At 40.5% G+C, this 22019-nt stretch overlaps 1 protein-coding gene across 3 annotated transcripts; it reads right to left on the bottom strand.

Annotated features, from left to right (window-relative positions):
* Positions 1 to 2831: 2831 nt before the first annotated feature.
* eva1ba (eva-1 homolog Ba (C. elegans)) lies at positions 2832 to 16201 on the bottom strand. Of its 3 annotated transcripts, none has more exons than XM_072679761.1 (4): positions 15864 to 16201; positions 8157 to 8347; positions 6232 to 6326; positions 2832 to 6114 (listed from the first exon to the last, which is right to left on the bottom strand). In XM_072679761.1, the coding sequence occupies exons 3-4, from the start codon at positions 6296 to 6298 to the stop codon at positions 5681 to 5683; spliced, it is 501 nt and encodes a 166-aa protein (XP_072535862.1). In that variant the 5' UTR covers positions 6299 to 6326; positions 8157 to 8347; positions 15864 to 16201; the 3' UTR covers positions 2832 to 5680. The 3 variants fall into 3 exon arrangements, with proteins under 3 accessions (XP_072535862.1, XP_072535861.1, XP_072535863.1); XM_072679760.1 differs by having other exon boundaries at positions 6232 to 6323; XM_072679762.1 differs by having other exon boundaries at positions 6232 to 6323; positions 8157 to 8276.
* Between the last annotated feature and the right edge of the window lie 5818 nt (positions 16202 to 22019).

Here is a 22019-nt window from a genome sequence, read left to right as displayed (position 1 = left end):
AAGATTTTTTACTTTTGGTACTTTTGGAATGAGGGTGATGGGGTGGTACTGGTCCTCCAGGCCTCATTAACCTTATTGTTACTAAATGCAATCAAAACCACTCAGTATTGCCAGGACAAAAAGGAGGACAAATTGCCAGGACAAAAGCAGGATTTTCTTGGCTGTCAGAGAAACTGGCCAAGGTTCTTTCATGCCAGGTCTGGAGAGCCAGTGCCCAACATGGTGTGATGATGTCCTTGCTTAGAATCAGGTGTCTCTGAGCAGGGAAATCAACACTGTGCTAGATTCCAGCTGTGCATGACTGGAATTGATCTGCTGTAGGCCTTATTTTTCACTGATCTGAGCTCACATGGACTGCAGTAAACTACAGCTTCTGCCAATGCTTGCAAACTGTTACACGATCTTATCACAACTATTTTAGCATGTCCTCACTAGCTTCTAATTAAGCACAAAGTGGAAGTTAGATACTTCTGGTTTTACTTAAGGCTAAAAAATATATATGAAAAGGGCCAGACTACATTACTGCTTTCTATTTTAATCTTCATTCCGATGCCTGAGCCAGCCCAATCTGCTTCCGATCCGCAGAATCAAATCTATGCTATGCCTATGGTTTACATTTCCCTCCTGCATCACTGTAGAAAAACTGCATCAATTAGCTGATCAAGGTTTGTCAACTGCACAAAATGTCATGACATCCATGCATCGAAATGTATGAGGCACAGATAATTACTCTACAGCAGAATAACACCAACTACACAAATGTTCTCAGAGTTGAACGAAATGAAAAGTATCTCAGTTCAGACCAGTATTACAGTTCCGTAATATAGTTTTAGTCTGCTGAGCCACCTGAAACACAGATCAGGTCGCCATCAGACAGGGCTTGTGTTACATCTATGTTTTTGTTGCCTTTCGGCATTGTGCCATACTGTGGTTTCGGTTGAAGATGGCAAGACCCTTCACTTTGTCATTCGTTAATCATATTTTGATTTTCAGATACTAGCTGAAGCTGAACCATTTGTTTTCACCAGGACAAACTAGTCACGTAAAAGGAGCTTTTCCAAATGTCTCAATTTCTGCCAGTCCACACTAAAAGGCTCCCTCTGCGGTTTTAAGCCAGAGGCGTTTCTAAAAATCAGGCGTAAGGAGGCGTAAACGTTACAAAAGTGCAGAGTTAAAATGGAAACAAAGTTTCTTAAGTGGTTTCACTTGCTTTGCGTACACACCTACTGGTCAGTGTGTGAATTACTTACATGCATGGTACATGGTCCTCAGTGTTCTTATTTGTTGAAATAATGGATGGCCTTCAGATCTTTTAAAATAAATAAAAACAATCAATTAATGGTGCAAAATATTGGCCCACTGCTCAATCCTATAGAAAACTAAACAGAGCAACACCCCAAGAGGTACATGTGCACCTCATACCTGTTTGAAACACCACAGGCCCTAAATAATCACACCTCTCCAGCGAAGTGGAACACAGGTTAGTGATGTGCTGTGTCTAGACATGAAGATATGAAATTTCACACATGCAGTGCTGATATGTCTAAAATAATATTTTTAACAATACATTCACTAATTAAATGTAACCATTTTCAGTCTTTACTGATCCATGTTATCTAAAAGTTAACACAGGCCCATGTTCTTTTGACCACTAGAGGCCGGTAGAATGCACCTGAAGTCTCGAAAAATAAACCATCACTTCAAAGCTTTGTCTCACAATCACTAAAAAAAAGTACCAAAAACTCAGGCACCAAAACTCCCAATAGGAGCTTGAAAGCCACAACACATAAGACAAACCAGTACTCCTCTCTCACCAACCATTTTAATTCTGTCTTTTGGCTCCTGCTTTTAAAGGGTAGGCATCTCCCTCAATTACTCCAGCCATTACTCTCATTGGTTAGTGGTCATCATGTGATTCATGTGGCAAAGCTACATGCAAAACTGTGCTTGTACATATCAGTAATATCAGTGAAACTCCACCTTTGTTAGTTGTGATCATACACCTTTCTATATGATATTAAGTCATAATAATCTTCCAGTTCTTCCACTATCAGGGGTAGTGTGAATAGAGCACATAAACAGCTAGCGAGAGCCAGTGAGAGTGCTAAGCACTAAGTATTAATCACAGTATGGTTATATGTTAACATTGACAGCTAAGTCATCTGATCAGTTAGCATATTTATAAAGATTATTATAATGATTGATAATACATGGGCATCTGTCCATTTAATAACACACTGTTAAACCAATATAAAAACACACAAAAAATGTATAGACTTAATGTAAGTACTGGGATCAGTACAGATCTTTGTTCGAGTCTCATCTATGCAGGATAGGCCTCAGACTTGCTCGGCTATACGCTGCAATGTTCCATGTTCACATCAAGGGGGTGACACTGACCTGTTAACTGAGTGAATGAAGAAGTTAAAGTAAGGATTACAGGAGTAGGGTTTTTCTATTACTGCTGTTTCTGTCCAATTCACACTTAATCATTAATTAATCATCATAAAAAGTATTTCAGTTTCTGACTGAATTTCATTTGCATTGTTGATATCGTTCTGATATCCAACACAAGTCAATGGATTCTCTGTTTATTGATAATCAGGAACAGGAACAGCAGGTCTAACTGCTGATATCCATTCAGTGGCATGTCATGGACCTAATGGGCCCCAGTGCAAAAACAATTAATCAATTTTTACTAATCAAGTTAATAAAACCCCAAATTTAAATTTGGGTTTATAATGGAGGAGCAGCATTATGTGAAAGTGAGAAATGAGTGTCATGGTTGTGTATATAGTTTTGATGGAAATTAACTGGTGTTAGGTAGGCTGTTATTATTATTAAATCTTTTTATTTATTCTTTTTGTGAGTGGTGGGTATACAATTGTGAGCCTCATTACGATTATCCCCCATCATACGAATGTTAATTTCTGATTCTGGTGCGACATTAAAAAAATCATCTGTAAAACTGGGCAAAGAGTGTAAGGAGCCTTCAACAGAAAAAGTGTGGTAGGTAATGGTGTGTTTGACCTGAAATGATTTTTGCTCCAGCCCAAGGACTGCATCTGGAGAACATGTGGCTCATTAAAACACACCAGCCTCTGACTAAGCAATGGGAACTATTGGGGACTATTTTTAACTATGCCCAACTTGTGGGAATTAAGCAAACACACATGGTTTTTAAATTGTTTAACACATACAACTAATGATGATACTTTGATTTGCCTTGAGAGAGTCACATTTTCCCCTCCTCCCCAACACTCAAATTTGTCTTTATCCGCAAGGACTGCAAACTATTTATCAGAAGACAAAGTACTTAGTCAGAGAAGTAAAAGCTGACAGTCATTAATTGCTGTTGGAAACACTGCCAGTGTCTGCTGCCAAGAAATGGAGAGTCATTAGCATATCTCTATCACTTCTTTTGACAAGCTGACAACAGTAGAGAAACTTTAGTGAAGAAAAGAACTAAATCACGGTGCATATTCTGTGATGACAAGGTGGTCCAACAGTCCAATTTGAAAGCAAGCAACTAAGGCCTGAAAACTAGATAAAAGCTTTACTTTGCAGTCAAATGAAAGTACAGTCAGATAGAAGATGTGAATGGGGTTTTGTTCCAACAGAGACACACAATACAGTAGCACTCCAGTAAGAGACAGTCCTGTAAGAAGCAGTTTAAACAGTTTGTCAAAATGTCATTAATCTCTGATTCTTACTAAAAAAAAACAGTCCCTTAATCTATTCAAAGAAAGCAGATGCAAACAGAAGAAACAGTCCGTAAATTCATAAGAAAATGAACAGTGACAGCTTTTGTTATTTTGCTTTTGTACTCCAGCAAGACTGAAATGAAACTACTAATAATAAAAAGGCAGTTTTAGGATCTATACATATATGGGCCCTATCTTACACCCTGCGCAAGGGGCGTCGCCATGCTCATTGCTATCTAACACCCCGTCAACATATTTTCATGCCTTCCGCCTGCATTTTTTAAATAGCAACGGTGTTTGCGAATATATCTACGCCAATGAGCGTGGTCTTGAAATGAGGGGTGTTTAGGTCAATTTCTGACGTATTGATATCTTGGCAACAGAAAACACAGGTGCACCACTGACTAAAAACCACTGACCTAGGCAGACTTCAACAGTCAGACGTTCATTGCTATCTTGGCAGCGAATTGTTAACACAGGCATGTGCCCAATGCACGAACACCCCTGCTTTGCACCACTGAAATAGCAATCCGCTAAAGTCAGACCACACATGACTCTTAAAGGGAATGGCAAGTGACACCCTGATTGGTTTATTGCATGTTACGCCCAAAACATGTTACAATAGCAAAGACACACTGACACGCCCTAAATCAAGCTCCCTAAATTAGAGCATTGCTATGAGGATTTGATTGCATTCAGTGAACTCCCAACTCCCATCCAACTTTCCAACACATCCCTAAAGTATTGGATGGAGCACCATCATTCCAGAGAACACAGTTCCATTGCTCTACAGCTCAATGCTGGGAGGCTTTACACTCCTCAAGCTCACACCTGGCATTAGGCATGATGCCAATAGGTTCACGTTTATGTGCTCCAGGAAGTCTTATTCTACTGGCAATACTTCTCTACAGGGACTAGACAAGCTGTGTTGTCTTGCACTTCTCTGTCAGCAATGGGTGCAACTTAAAGTAGCTAAATGCATTCATTAGAATAGGTGTCCACAAACATTTGGATGTATAGCAAATACGGAATGACCCTTGTCATTCTTTTATGGCCCATTATAGGGGTTATAGACATATCTCATCGATTGTACATTGTAAATCCATACACCCATATGCATCTCCTGACATGCCATATCTTACCTAACGAGACTCTTTCAGGTCTGTAATGCAGCCGTTTTCAGTTCTGCTCGTGTTTAAGGGTCTTTTGCCTTCAGTAAGTGTGTTAGTGTGTACGATTGGTCCATTTACAGTGAAGAAGTGTCTGATTTTGGCTTATGTAAATGTTTTACTTAAGCATTCTCTGCTGATCTTTAATGGAGTAATTACTGGCATAACTGTCACAATCAGTGTTGAGTAAAAAAAAAGTTAAATCATCCATGTTAGTGTCTTGGAGATGTGAAGTGGCTGGAATACAACATATGAATTACACACTTCTTCATCTGGCTGGTCTGTTATGTAGCACTTTGATACAAGAAGAAAAAAACATTACAAAAATATAATAAAAAAATGTAAAAATAATAAAGAATTCAGAACAGGTGGAATAATGGAAAAGTGCAAATGACTGAGCACAGGCAATGGAATCATGTAGAAAGAACAAACATCATTGCACAATACAGTCAACCCAACCATCAAGCCTGAAGGAGGCAGGGGGTGTGTGCTCTGCATTTTTTCATATGGCTACAAAACCAGCAATTATTTCAAGAATTTCCACAACTAACCCTAATTCCAATCATTTCCTCTACAATCCCCCAATGTATGTGCAGTCTCAATGTAACATATAGCACCAGAATATTCTCCCGTGCCAGAATTGTGCAGACCGTAGTTGGACTTGTGAACCATGGCACTGGAGTTACATTGGTCCAAGCTCTAAGATAAAAAAGTGTGCCTTCCGAAAAGGTTTTTCAGCATAGTCCTTCAAAGTCTTGTGCTAAGCCAACAGACATGGCTTGAGACTACATCCAACAATACTGAATGCTAATAATAATGCACCCTTCCAATGGTGCCGGTCCCTGTGCCCAATATGTCTGGTTGTCCATTTCTCCAGATCTCCCTGATGATCCTCTCTCTCTCCTCCAGCCTCTGTGCTCGCTCTAGCTCCTCCGCTGAAGTGAACACGTTCACATTCCCGTCCGACGTGCTGTGGTGGTTGCTCATGGGGATCTCTGTGGTGCTGGGTGGAATAGGAACCTCCACGTCCCCCGCATCTTCCTCTTCCTCTTCCTCCTCCTCATCACTGTCTTCGTCCTCCTCATCCTCACTGAAGTCCTTCAGCTGTTTTTTCTCTGGAGTGGAGGGTGCAGTCTTGGTCCGAGGCTTGCATGAGATCCGAATGACCAGCAGGCATAAAGTGAGCACCAGGCCGAAGCACACGCCGATCACAAAGTAGAGGCCAAAGCTTTCTGGATTAGCTGAAAAAGTGAAACCACAAACATATAACTGAGTGTGTTATCATCTCTGCAAATATGTCTTGACAATGATTTTGTAAAAAAAAAAAAATCAAAATTAGCAGTTTTTGAAGTATTCACCTTTTATGTGAGCATAAGCAGCGATGCTGTTGCTCAAAAGGTCCATCTCTTTTCTTTTCACATCCATACTGGCTTTATCACACCTTTCACACCTGCTGGGTTAAAATATATATTAAGTAGAAGCATCACTTTTTATGGTTACTGACAATAATAATAATAATAATAATAATAATAATAATAGTAAATGTATATTTACACTATTGTGCAAAAGCCTGAGACCACCTTTCATTTATTTTAAATCCATTTAAAATGTAAAGCTTTAAAACTGTAAAAATAATAATAATAATAATAAATCTGACCCATCAGACACAAGACCAAGCAGACCAACAAAACTGCCTCCATCAGATAACCAAAATGTAAAGCCTTTCATGTATGTGTCAAAAACAAAATCAAGCTCCAATCTCACATTAGATCTGAAATAAATATACAGGTATTTCCACCCATCATTCCCACCATAGAGTCCAGACCTCAATATCATTACATGTGTTAGAGATGGATTGTGAGAAGCAGAAAATGCTTCTATGACTCTTTGGAGGTGTGGAAAAATATCCCTGCATAGTTTTCTGAAAAACTGCAAGCACCCTGACAAAGAATGGAAGCCATCATAAAGACAAAATGTGGACACATTAATGAAACATTCATTGTAAGACTGAGTTGTTGAGGCTTCTGAGTAATGATCTGTAAAATGTGGGTTTTTTGCTTTGTTTTCTACATACTAAACAAATGAATAAGATATTGACAGTTTTACGGCTGGATGAATGAATGAAGACAGATAAAGCAACAATCCAAGCAACAATCATCTTACATGTTAAGTCTCAATGTGCATATTACATATGGCAATCAATGGTGATCCTCTTTCTTTCCTTCTTTTAAGTTCAGCTGCTCATCTGACAAGGCCCAAAAACCCACATAGCATGTTCAGCATTGCTCAGTCTAAACTCTCCAAATAGGGATATGTCTGTGGGTGTGGGAATGTAGGATTAGCCAGTTGGACACAAAAGTGACTCTGTGTCAGATCTGACGTCTCCCAATGCACAGTTTTACAGAGCACCCAGCACATGGGAGCCTGGAGTTACTTTTGCCAGTAGCCAAGGAAGCCCATTTCCTCCACAGATCTTCATGAATGGTGACTGGTGTCTGGCAAACAAATGCTTGTTTACTGGCAGATACATTCTTGTTTGCTGGATGAGTCTTTATCTTCAGGGCAAGTCACATGGCTCGGCCTCAGTGACATGTCCTTGGAAGCATTGTTTTGCGTTTATTGGTTTTTAATTTGCTGTGTCCAGACAATGAGTCAGTTCCCATCTTACTGTAAAGTCCTTAGGAAGTCTCAAGTTTCCTACTTCAGAAAGGAGTAGCCACACCCACATTTTCTGTATGAGTGGGTGAGTGTTTGGAGATGTGTTTTTCGTAATGTAGTCAACATGTCTCCATTCCTTTCCCAGCTCCTTTCCCAGCTCTTCTGCTAGGGAGAATGCGTCACAGGAAAATGCTCAGCCTCAGGTCATGTGTTCTTGCTGGCAGGGCCTTTGATTGGGGGATATTAAGGACTCAACTTGTGGGCCTCACCACACTTCCTGTCACCCCCCCCCCACACACACACACAATCTATCAGCATCACATAGTGCTTCCTGCTGACTTTGGCCTTTCCCAACCTACTCACTATTGTTCTCAATGCACATGACATCATTGCTGTGGGTAGCCAAAGAAGCACTGGAGAGAAGATACCTCAGCAATCCTAATACAACACTTAATGAATTGCAGTTGTGATGATCTATCATTTACTAATACGTAAAGAAATAAGGAGTGAAGTAAAGTGAAGATGGTGTAACTCTATGGCTGTACAACAACATCAACATGTTATTATCATAAGAAGCACAGAAATCAACAAGTAAAAGTAATCAAAATAGCACATATTGTCTTACCATTAAAAAAGAAATGATCCTTCAAAGTATGCTCATGACACACTGCTAAGTTTCATTGAACTTGGCCTTTCACACTGTGTGGATCTGGCCCTCTAGCTTCTGATTGGCTCGGTTCTTTGGCTGGTCAAAGATAAGAGCAAACATGCGCACACAGATGTCAGACCACATCACATCAAAATTCAATGCGGCATCTGCAATATAAACAAATGACAGGCACAGTGTTAGAGCTGTAGACACAAGAGGTCAGGATAAGGGTGAGTAAACTTACACTGATGATTCAGGCTAAGCTTGTTTTAGTCTCAACCAGAATTTATTTCTCCAAACATATAAGTGGACGATTAAGATTTGACACCTTTTAGATTGTATTTAAAATATTCAGTTTATCTGTGGTTCACCAAACGCCTTTTAATCCATGTCACTAATAATAACATCTTTTAGAGCACTGCTACTTTGGCACAATTAACATGTGATCTTCCAAAACAGCTCTATGCAGTCACCAGACTCCTGGACAGAAGCTTAAATCATAGATGTTCTCTGAGGAATGAGCCACAGTGGGACCTGTCTTTCAGGGCCTGTGTGGGAGCTGCCAGAATGAGTTGGTTTAGCAAAGCCCTTTCGCTGTCCTGTAAAGATTTGGATCTTGCTGGCAGGTCCTTTGCTCCAGATCACTGTGTGGAATGCTGAGTCAGAAGTGACCATTACAGTGCTTCTCCCCCCTCAAATCCTTCACAATGTATGTGGAACAGAGGGAGTGTGACAATACGGGAAGTGCAAAAAAAAGGGTCCAAGTGCATCCTATCAATAGATTTCCATCCTTTTGGTTTACTATAGCAGTTAACCCGCAACATCAGCCATAAAAATATATAAGAAATATTACAGGAGATGGAAAAACCTTATAACTTTTGAGTCATTTCACCACTGCAAGACTAAAGTACAAATGTAAAAAACATATAAAAGACATTTAAAAGCTCCCAGATTTAGTGAGTGACCCAAAAAACGAAAAGATGACCACCAAAAAGTTTCAGTGTTGCAGGTTCATAAAACAATAGAGCACTGAGCACTTATCAGAACTGAGAACTCTTCTCATATCTGTTTACTTTTTATGTAATCATTTTTATGCAATTATTTGGAATCTGAAAACACTGTATAACACTGCTATCTAGCAAGGAGGCTTTAAACATGTCACAAAATGAACCTCTGTCTGCCACAAATCTTTGCATGTAAACTATTAATTAAAAAACTGAGAATTGATACAGTAGTGCAGAATATCATATCGCAATACTTACACCCCTAAAATAAATGTAGACACATTAAGAATAGGATTTTTTAGCATATTTTTCTTCTAGCTTGTCCAAAGTGCCAGTACTGAGCAATGCAAGCTTGTTTCAGTGTACGAGTTCTATATGATATCAGCAGGGGAGTTGCCAGGGACTTTGGGCCAATGAAATGATATTACACTGAAATGATATTATACATTTTTAGGGCTCCTGTCAGTCTTTCAACAAAAACTCCCATCTAACCTTCATGACCATTTATGTGTGTAAATCAAGCACATGTATCCCTGACTCATTTTTAGATGAATATTATTAACCTCCGAAGAGCTCATTCTACATTGCTGGCACTATTAATGCAGGTAATATTGCACTGCCTGATCCTGGTCAGTGCTCAGGCATTTGTTAATGAAAGACAATAGCAGTTGAAGTAAACACTTATTAACCTGCCCTGTTGTTTTTTTGTATGTGTTTTGGTTTAGTTTTTTTTTTCCCTGGGGAGGAAATTATTAACAGACCCCCTGCTGTCCAATCTTCAGCTCTGTGACTCGGGTAGAGTTGTGCATTTTTCTGGATATGACCTCATTTTGTTTTCCACAGCAGATGTTGCCACAAGCTTTGACAAAAGCTTGAGGATGTAAGCACATTCTACTGCTCTGGTTTCTGGTTTGTACTAAAGGCCTACCCTGTTGCCTGACATTGTGCAGAAGACCATGTGATACATGGAGCTACACTCACTACTGCTGGTGCTAATTCATTCATGAGTGGTGATTGTGGCCTAAATGTTTAATATTTGAGACATGAGCTGCAGTTTAACAGGAATACACTGAACAGGAACATTAAAACAGTTAAAACAACCCATACGAAGAACCTTTCAATCATTCTGCCTTAGTCTTGACCGGCAAGGACAAGGGCACTGTCGCTATTCAAATCCCTGCCAAAACAAACCCCAAATGAGTCTGGGAAAAGGCCAGTCTTTATTTTGGATGTTGGGTTGTTTGTTTTGCATTTGAAAGGAGGGACAGCAGGGGAAGTCCAGTGCATGTCATATCAGGTGATATTTCTGTTCCTGTCCACAATAAGAAGACCACAATAGCATTTCCTTCCCCCGGATTTACTTCTGTCTGACACTCAAAATAAGCCTAGTGCATCCCCCACTGCATTTGCCTTTTCTTCACTCTTCTCAGTCCTCGATCCTCGGTCGCTTATTAAGTTGTCCATTCACATATGGATGTTAAGTAGATGATTTGTTAGCCATTTACAGTGAGTGAGGCCAGCCTCTAAAGCAAGCCTCCCTCCTGGAAACCACAGGACAGTAGCTTCTCTTCTCTACAGAAGCTTCAGCACAAGGGACAAATCATTCATAAACTGTTTGACCACATAACTCTCTCACAAGATTTTGCAACACATAACGGCGGTGGGGGAGTGCAATTTTTTCAGTGAGTTAGGAGTATAACATGAGCTCACCAGCTTTCCTCCTGAGCACACACTGCCAGCCAAAAGAAGCAAATGGATATGCCTGATAGCCCTACCTAAAAAAATCTATGTGCAGTTACACCACTATTGGACTTTTTGGAGTAGTGGTTGCAACATGTGGTGCATTCTTGGAATAGGATCTGGTAGCTGATTTTAAATGAATAATTTAATCACATTTGATTTGTCATACTGCATACAAGTGTCAGTAGCACCAGTCACACCAGTCTAACAGTGAACACATGCCAAAAGGTCTTGAACACAGTTTGATAAGGAACCCTTTTCAAGCAAAGTTTGTCATATCATTAAGGTTTGGCCTCTAAGCACTCAGCGAACCCGTGATCTTGTTTCCTCATAACTGCCTTTTTCCAATCCAAAAGAACTGACAGAAATGCTGACAGTACAGAAAGTACGCCAGCATGCAGTCTCTGATGCCTCGCACGGGCCAGTCAGGATCACCTGAACACCAGCCGAGTCCAGCAGCACTCAGGTTAAAAGGAATGTGGCGTCCTAATGGAAGTTCAAGCCTTCCCCTGAAACCACAGAGGTGCAGAGGGTTACTTTCCACCAGATAAACTCAGACACATTTCTGGAGCAGGCTGCCTTGTCTGCAAAAGCATTCAGCATCCACAGCAAAGGCATTCTCTGCACAGTTTTCATTTGACTTCTTTTACAGCCCTGAACCTTGTAAGGACATTTCAAAGAGAAGGCTCTTTCTTCCTTGTTACTCCACACTGGAGAGTTCACACATCACAGTGCACCAAGTGCTTTCACTTGTTCCTCTGGTGTGTGCTCTGCCAGTGGCTCCTTTGTAAGGGCGATATTTCACTTGGAACCAAGTCAGACATGTGGCTTCTATCAGATCCTTGACCCTACACACAAGGTGGAGCTGACCATGGAACTGCATGCCAGCTGGGTGAACAGACACTGAACTGCTACTACTGCACAGCCCTATTCTTTCACCATTTATTCTTGCCACATTCTGTTTCTGTAGAATGGTGATGATAGAGCATTTCCTAAAACACACACGTGCAGCCTAATATCTGCCTAATATTCATGCATTATTGCATGGGAGCAAACGAAAACTTTTCACTCTAGGTGTTTTTTGGTGAACTGACAACAAATACATATGTAAAGATACCTGCATCAAAATAAATATGATTAGTGACAATAGATTATAGATATAGATTTTTTTTTTCACCACAAATTGGAAAAGCTGATATCAGGATGATTAAATCAAAATATATTTTATTGACATTACGTCTAGAATATGTCACTGGTAGATCTGTGGATAAAACCTCCAAACACTGAGCCTCATTAAACAATATCTTATATAATAATGTTATATAATAATAACATTTGTTCATTAGAAAGTCCTAACAAAAAGGCTATGTCAGAATCATGATGTGTTTTAAACTGCAGAACTGTTTTCAGCTTTGCACTTATACTGATGAATCTTACTGTCCTCGTGAATCCAAATCCCAAATCTTAGGAAAACTTTGGGGAAATGACAGAATGACAGAGGGTTTTTTCTGTGTGGGTTTTAAGGAAAAGTGTTTTTAAGTAAAATCTTATTAAGAACAGTTGAAGTGAATGAGTGAATGAAGCCCATTGAACTTTTCTCAGTTTATATGATAGCATATGGTCCATTCTTCTTATATGAGTCTTATCTGTAACACTGTGTTTCAACTAGTCCTGTTTCAACTAACTCCCTTTCTCTGTAGTAAAGGTGTATTTAATCTGGTTAGCTCTCACTGTGAGTTGTTTATCTGCTTTAAAATTGTGCTCTATTACAGTGATGACCAAGAGGATGATACCATTGGGAAATAATATTGGGATAGTTCTATGACATTCACACAAGTAAACACAAATCAGTCTTCACGGTGAAGCTTTAAAATATCTGTCCTCACTATGAGCCAAGGATTGCTGGTTCAAATCCCAGGTCATGCTGCCTGCCATCAGCAGCCAGAGCCTGAAAGAGCATAATTTGCCTTGCTCTCGCTAGGTAGGTAGATGGTTATCTTGTTCTCTCCAAATTACTTTATTGTGATTCTGGCTGACACATGTCAGTACTAAGAAGTGGGTTGGGTGATTGGCTATATAAAATCGGGGAGGGGGGAAACATTGGGAGACAAATAAAATCTGTCAAAAGCCACAGAGGATGTTTATACAAGAATATAAGTAAAAGTATGTTTTTGGGGAATCCAATAAAAAGCATGTGTCTCTATTTTTAGTTTTATCCATTGTTTGAATTCAGTAGCTGCTCTGTACACTTGTATACTGTGTAAATAACTGTGGATGCATAGACCTATATAAATGCTCTAAATTACTTGGCAGAAACTGCATTTTACATTAACTTTTATTCAGAGTTAAGAACATTCTTGCCTTCTTCTGTAAAGTCACCATTTTGGCAATGCATGTCTTTCATTGGACAGCCACGATATACTATATAAAAAACAGCTGTGACTTGGCGTGTCTAAATGGGAATGTAAAATCTCCCACTTCTCCAGCTTCTGAACACTGATTTCAACAAGTAATTTGAATATGTATGGGACACGATGGAACACACTGCACCATATTTCAAAAATCTGAAATAATTTGCATATGGGTCAGAAAATCGCTCTTCTCCTGCTGCTTCACTCCACTGTCTCACCCACAATCATGTACACACAACTGCTGCCTGGTATGAAAGAAATCGCTAGGAAGTGAAGCAAAAGCTCACTTTTTGCAATGCTGTGTGTTAATATGCAGCATTAGGTCCAGTTGACAATCCTGCATTGGGGGTGGTAGTAGTAGCAGCAGTGTTGTGCTATAGAAGATGATGGTTAAGATAACGCCCGAGTCATGGAGTTAAAGGTTAATATGGGCCAGGTGTGTGTTTGGTGGCAGATAGAGCCTCTGTGCTTTTCTATGTTCATCCTGAGGAGAAACATTATCCCATGAGGCCCATGTGCCTAACCACCATGTGTCTCATCATTCAACTCATACACCAACATCTTCTGCTCTATCCACCCACGACTGCTCCAGGGCCATAATCCCGTCCAAATTCATGAGAACACCCAAGCACACCACCCGATTCACTTTCCGTGGGGATTGCTAAAGATATCAAACCATCAGTCACAGTTCACTATACTATTGAAGTCTTGGATTGCCCTCAAATTCCTCAGCTTTTACAACCCTATGGAGATTTGTTATCCAAATATGACCTGGAGTGATTTAAGCTTTTCCATCCACTACATAAATCATTTCCAGTGCACTTTTTATGTATTGCTCACAGTGCTAACGGCTAAGAGCATTAACAAGGTTACTTCCAAAGACTGTGCAAGGTCTTCCATAGAAGTGCAGCATGGGTACATGGGCAAGGTAACCTCCAGGTGATCCCTGCTCTCAAGCTCCATAGATAGAGCATGATCTCATCTACAGACCAACCTGAGCCAGTGGGCCCCTGCAGACCACCAGTAACATACTGGATCTATTATGCAGAACTTTATATTACTGTACTACGCAGAAACATGTGGTCTGCCTTCCCCATGGGTTGGTGGGTGGGTGGGTATCATTAACGCTGCTCTGTCTATGGAGAAATGCATACACAGTGCATATTTCATATTGTAGCTATCTAGATACACACTCATACAGGAAAGAGCCAAGGAGCTTATAGAAGAATGGATGGGACGTGTCAAAAAGCACAAACCCCTTCAGTCTCAGAAACATCCCTATGGCGAGGAAGGGGGGGGGGGTCAGGGCCAAAGGTCCCACTAAATCAATCAAATGTTGATAAAGCAGACCCAAGGAGTGGTCTTCTAGTTTATTTCCTTCCTTAGCGCAACACATACATTGAGGAACAGAACATGTGGAGTCAAATGAATCAATTTAGTTGTCAGGGTTCTCTGCTGGCTTCACTTCACTGGAGTCACAGAGGATGTGTGGGTATATGCTAGCAAGTTGGCTGCTGATTGGCAGGAATTTCCACCAGCAGTTATACAAGACTGACCTCTGGCCCACCTAAATCCACAGAGAATGTTAACCACCAGCAGCGCACATAGATAAGGTAGGAAGAGGGAATGACACTGGTGTAGAGGTTAGGGTAGAGGGTATTTTCAAGGAATGAGGCTGGCCATAAGTCATCCATCGCAAAACAAAAAGCAGATGCACAGCTTATCATGTCTTTCTATCGTGCAATTAATCAGACCCATATAGCATGTCAAAACAAACATGACTCATGATCACTCAGTCAGATAAAAATGCATCCCTTCTGGCTTGGAGTTTAAAAAAAAAACTTTGTAGAGTGAAGACGGAAGCATGATAAAATGAAAAAGTAAGGGGGTGTTCTGTAACCCTGCCCATTGGCAACCCCTATACGCTACTAGGTAAAGGGCTTTACACACTTCCAAAGCATGAAGCCTTCACCTTGATCTGCAGATCACATTACCTTGTTATTGACTCTCCCTGTAAATAATTCTATGCAGGCCAGGATGTCTGTTTTCACTATTGGTAAAAAAATCATCTGTTTTTTTAACAGCACAGGGCTAGCCACTGTGCAGATGCAAACACTGATGAGCATGTTCTTGGCTCTGGCTTGGTAGGGGGTGAAAAAAACATACAACAAACATTTTTCAAATAATAAATGTGCAACCTGTAACAAGTAATAAAAACTTACAGGAACTTAAAGGAATACACTGTAATGAGTTACTTGTCTCACCACCACAAAACAGATCTTGCAATGCCAGACATATAATACAATAACTACAACATACACTATTTTAAATATGGACAAATGTGTCTACAGCACTCAACTCAGATGTTCTTCAGCAGGGCAGAAAATAAAGCTAGCACAAAGCATACAACATTAATGTCACACTAACACTTAACATGTGCAGAATTACCAACAGTTTATGACTCTATTTATACACTGCAACATGCATCCCAAGCCACCATCAAACTAGAGCACAGCATTTCTACTCACCACAAAGTAATGTCAACGTAGTGTTCATAGAACATCCTTGAGAAACTTTCTGAAGTCCAGATCTGATTCCACACAGATAACATTCAACCCCAGAAGAGCAGAGCTCTCCTTAGACTGTAAGCAACCTCCCTTTGTGGATGCACTACTAGATGAACACACCGTCCACACGGTCTTCTCAGCACTGTGCAAGCACCATACTCTAAAGACTTTGTACTTCAAAAGCCCAGGAAAAAGGTGGTGACATCCATCAGAGGCTACAGTGTAACAGACCTCTCTACTTTCAAACCGTGCCTTACAAACAGCAGGAAGAGTAGTTGCACAGCCCTCTGACTGTGGCAGCAAACGGGAGGGGGGGTATGGGGGGGTGGAGGAACAGCCTAAAATGGGCTGGGTTTGGGAAGAGAGGGAAAGGAAAGAAGGGAGGGGGAGTTTTCCCGTGTTGTTAAGGAAACAGTCAGGAAAAGTCAGACCGAGACCAATTAACTAAGATTTTCCACACTGAATAAAACATGACAGCAGAAAGGAAAGAAAGAGCCACCGACTGAAGCAGTGACTGAAATGGGTGTGTTCACTTTCAAATGTACTGTGGACTCTAAAATGAAAAAAAGACACAGACAGTTCCTTTGTTGCTTGTTAGTGCAAAGACTGACATCCATGTGAGCCAAAATCAGCCCATTAGAGCAGCAGCAAGCAAAATAACAAGCAAAAGTAGGGATAAAAACCTTGGACGTCACCTAGAAACTATAAAGCCGTCTCTGAAACTGACATCCAAACCTTACGAAGATTAAAAAGAGCTGGAATAATAAGATTTCACTTCAGATAGCGCAAGCAAGAAATACATCAATAACTAAAGGCCTTAAACATTTTGGTTATAGCTATGCACTTAGGTGCTCTGTAAAGACCCCCTGCTGCCCTTTTTGATATCAATGTTCTTCCATTTTTGGCCTTATGTAACCAGCTTCCATGCAAAGGCAATTCCTCCTTTGCAGTTACTTTGAGTTCCACTTTTTGAAACATCCATCGTATGAGAGCACCACAATGTAAGAGGGTCTACAGAGGCTACTGAGGTAAAATGGGTCTATTTCTGATTAGATTCACATCCAGACAGTTCCCATATTCCATTGTAGTCTCTATGAGAAAGCACCACTAGAAGATACAAATGAAGAAACATTCCTAAGGAATTATTAATTCGAATAAAAATAATGGCAAGACTTGAATGTTGCACTCTGGACAGTCTCATGCATTTTCCTGGTTTTATGGGAAAGCATGTGAAGTGGCGAACCGAATGCTCCAACTCAAACATTCTGATTTCTCCATCAACATTTTATGTTCCCAGAGACAAAAAACAAAAAAAAATAGAGAAAGTACAGGGAATAACTCCAACTTCCTCTCACTACTATGGGGGCCAGGGGAGAGAAGAACCATGGACTGTGAAGGGCTAAAAGAACATTGTTGTGTTTGCTCATAAAGATCCATGCATTTTTTCCCCCAGTTTTTCTGTATTGCTCAGTTCCCGATGGCAATGTGGGCTGGATCTACTTTCAGCTGGCAGATGTCCACCTGTCCCCAAGGCTGATTTACTCTCCAGCAGACTGCCCAAAACTAGAAGTGAGCATGAGGTGGGGTAGGAAAGGGGAGAGTCTGGGGGATGTGGGGGCTGTTAGGGCTTACTTATCTGGACTCGTCCACCATAAACTCAGTGCACCCTTTTAGTGCAAGAGAATGAGTGCTTGAGCATTCCTTACGCCAAGACTCAGCAGCCAAACATGCTGATGTGCATTAATCATAAGCAAGGGAAGAGATAAAAAGAGAAATAATCTGTTTGAAAACTCCTTGTCTGTCTCTGTGAGAATAAGCAGTGAAAGATGTAATGAGAGGTGGAGGTGAGAGAATGTCTTAGGCAAGATAGCACTTGTCCATTTCGGTCAAAACCCAAGGCGAAATAAGGTGATAAAAGCAAACAGGTGTAAAGATTTTAAAACTGAACATGGCCTTCATTTAACCCCTACAATGGTCCTGCTATGTTCTCTTATATGAAGGATATATAATATGCTCAGGTATGGCATTAGAAAGGCCCAGACATACTGTACATCTTAGGGACATTGCCAAACTAAGAAATTCCATATCTCTACAGGGTGCAGAAAAGCTAGTACACACTTTTTTATTACCTCAAGGCTAGATTATTGTAATGCACTATTTTCAGGGTGTTCCAGCAGAAACCTCAATAAACCTTAAACTAGTTCAAAATGCTGCAGCCAGGGTCCCTACTAAAACTAGCAAATTTGGCCATATCAGTCCAGTGCTATTACTGTATAAATCCATTCAGACTTAACTCTGTCTTTTTACCTTCTCTGAGAAAATGGTTGCTCACTTATCCAGCCCAACTTGCTGAAAGACTGACCGCTGGGGTCCCCTCTACCTGCGTCAGACCAGCTGCCACCCACCAGTCCGACCACCAGGCTTCCCCACCACCCATGTCAGACATGCTGCACACCCTCTTACCACCGCTACCTGCCTAATGATCATGTAAAAATCGAAATGGACTCTTAACTATCTGCCACTATTAATATTACCACTATTAACCATCATTATTCTCATTACTCTGACCATCACTGCAATGACTATATTACACCATGATTATTACATTATGATGAATAATATGTTGTACACTTGAGCAGTACAACAGTTTAGGTGGTTTGGTGACTTTTATCAATAATGAATACTTAGTTCTGACCAGAGGAGGATGGGTCCCTCCCGAAAGTCTTGGTTTCTCCCAAGGTTTCTTCCGCCAGCTCAGAGGCATTTTTCTGGCCACTGTCGCCTTTGGCTTGCTTACTGGGGGAAAAGGTTTTTCATGTCTTTTCATGTTGTTGATTTCTTGTCTTTTTACTGATTACTGATTGTGTAAAGCTGCTTTGTGACAACAAAAAGCGCTATACAAATAAATTTGATTTGGTTTGATTCATAGAACACTATTAAGGATTGTAGCAGATGAAGAACTTTGAGCTTTATCACTGGACGTATGCTTAGACTTTTCGGACATCACATTGTTTAGTGCAAGCCAGAACACATGCTCAATGATTGCTGAGGGCGGTTCCTAGTTCAGCCGTTACTATTTCTCAAGCACACCACTAATCTGATAATTGACCAGGAAATTGCATCCCCCAAACATCAGCTGCCAACCTGACTCATTAGGCTAGCATGGAAGGTCATCTAACACTGTGGGATTAATAATCTACAAAAAATGACACACACTGAAATAAATACCAGGAGGAGATTCTTGGAGGGAATCCGCATTGCTCTATTGAAATCAAGAACACATGAGAATTTCAAAATGTAAACACATGCTTTGTGGAGCTCTTATGGCTCACCTCAGCTGACACTGGAATTTCAGATGAAGTGAGAACGTAGTGGGAGTTAAAGAGAATTGTGCTCCAACACCCATTAGTATACTGGAGAATTCCTGGCTCTCCAAACCTACTTATTAAAAACACCCAAAGCAGACATCTCCCTGCAGGTACAACCCAAGACTTCTTACATAAAGCCACGCTCTCTGCCTGTACTAAACCCCATACATACAATCTTTACGAAGCATTTTGAGCAACATGTATGATCAACTGTTTGAGAAATTCATTTCTGGAGTCTATAAGACCTAGTAGACTGGAACTCCTAGTCTGATTAACTTTGCCAAATATAATTACACTATCTACTCACCTAAATACCTTCCATCTGTTATCCTAGAAGGAAGATGAGATAGTCAAGTGCTCCATGCTGATCTCCTCTCTGAAGCTACTGCTGTTTTTGGTGAATATGGACAGAGTTCCGGCATGCCTACTGGCGAGGTTGTAGGGGGAACCCTTGCAGAAGGAGAGTCTGTTTGGTATTAGATGGGAGGGCTAAGACAGGAAATGGCTTAGGGGGGACTGATGCAGTGGCTCCGTGGTCGGCACCGCTCCCGGAGCTCCATGCCTGGACCAGTAAAAGACCTTCAGTGTTCCTCCCTTCGTTGAGGGAGGGGAGCAGAGGGGCATGAAGTTTAAACTTGAGCGAGTGTGACTAGTGGATGGGGAGGGGCGAGGGTGAGGGGTAGTGGGATTACATGAACAGTTCAACACCCTGCCAAGCAAGTATCTTCCACCCCTCCACACACACATAATGACCTGGTTGAATCTTGCAGTTCTGAACCCAACTTTCCTTCATTTCTCCTGTTGTTCATGCAATAAGCAAAGCTTAGTTCCATTTACAGTGATGTGAAAAAAAAACATTGAACTAAAGAAACTAAATGAAAGAATTGTAATTAATAGAAATGCAATTTTCTTGTGAAGAAAAAGTTAAGACACCCCATGCTCTAAGAGCTGGTATTTTCCCTTTTGGCTAAAATAACTACAGTTAGACATCTCCTATAATGATCTACCAGTCTCTGGTCTCTGACATCAACTGGGGGAAAGGTTTTTTCCCACTCCTCCATGCAGAATTCTCTCAGCTGTCTGATGTTTCAGCTTTTAGATAGTCCACACCACAGTACCTACTGATACGATTAAAGAATTCCTAGTGGATTCAGAAAAGCAGCCCCAAATCATGACATTTCCACCTCCATGCTTCACAGTTTAAATGAGTTCTTGTGCCCTAATGCTGTTTCTGGTTCATAGCAAACATGTCCTTTGTTACTGTGTCCAAATAATTAAACTTTGGATTCATTTGTCCAAAGGACATTTTCCAGATGCCCTGGTTTTGGTCTAGGTGCTCTCTGGAAAACTTTAGTCTTGCTCTAATGTTTTTTTGACAGAAAGGGTTTCCTCTTTGCACACCAATGAAAATCAAACGTGTGGTCTCTTTCTGATGGTAACTGCTGTACTGATGCTTGCCTTCAGCTGTGGCAAAAGCTACCTGTTGATCCTAAGATGACATTTTAGAATTGCTGGGGACGCATTGTGTGGTTTGCTGTTAGACTGAACTTGCTAGCACAGAATGAATTGGACATGTTGGCAGTTGGACAGATAGGAGTTGGACAGAGCTGTGTGTATGACTGATTTACATATGAATCACAAACAGAAGGGCTAACAAACTGTATCCATGTGGAGTATTTCAGTCAAAATGTTCTATTATTAATTTAATTAAATTAATTATTAAAAAAAGACAAAAAAACAGGACCAGAATTGCTGGTAGTCTATGAGGTTGCAGCTGCAACACAAAACAGATGCAAAGGCTGATGCCAAAAACTCACTAGGCTAAAACAGTAATTATACCAACAGAAAGAAAAGGTCAGAATTCTGTGGGAGATAATTACATGCAGTAGTCTTAAATTTACCTTTATTACTGTCCAGTGCAAGCATCTTATTTTAATACTTTGTAATGGCAAGTTTTATTTCATGAAATCCAATAAAAAATCTAAAATCCATCATACTGAACCTCAGAAATATTATATTTAAAAAAAGACACAATCCCTTTGAAGACTCCTTGTTCTGTGTAGCTTTTTTGAGAAATGTTCTTCATGGGGAACTTCCTGTCTACAAACCTTCCATCAGTAATTAATATTGATAGAATGGTTTAACCTTGTTAGCTTCAGAGAAATAAAAGGCAAATTGTCTGTTGGCCTAATAACAGCTGCCCTCCTGACCATGTTTTCAACCAGCCTGACTTTGTCTGAGATCCTTGTGAGATGCCTAAGGCCAGTGACATGAGAATCTGCACACAGCTTTGTATCTAATGAATACTCACCACATTGAGTTCAAGAAGTTGAAGAAGGCCTGCTACATTATATGCCTCCAGAGTCTGTTTTCATATTGTCTGTTTCATATTTAAGAGTACATTTAATACAAGATCAAGAAAGATGAAGCTGAACTGCCAACAGTGAAAAAACGTCCACTCCTTCACACCCTGGCTAGGCTAAATGCTAACAGAGGTGCATTAGGTCTTCATGTTTGGGCTGAGGAAGAGTAGATTATTTAAAAACTGCTCTACATTTTACATGGATCAGCCATAACATTAATATCACCTCCTTGTTTTTACACTCATTGTCCATTTTATCAGCTCCATTTATCATGTAGGGGCATTTTGTAGTTCAATAATAACTGTAAAGACTGTAGTCCATCTGTTTCTCTGCATACTTTGTTAACCCCTTTCACCCTGTTCTTCAATGGTCAGGGCCCCACAGGA

The sequence above is a fragment of the Salminus brasiliensis genome, chromosome 5, assembly GCF_030463535.1.
Source record: "Salminus brasiliensis chromosome 5, fSalBra1.hap2, whole genome shotgun sequence".
Lineage (NCBI taxonomy): Eukaryota > Metazoa > Chordata > Actinopteri > Characiformes > Bryconidae > Salminus > Salminus brasiliensis.
The sequence above is the reverse complement of the archived record's forward strand: the minus strand, read 5'-3'. Positions and strand labels throughout refer to the sequence as shown.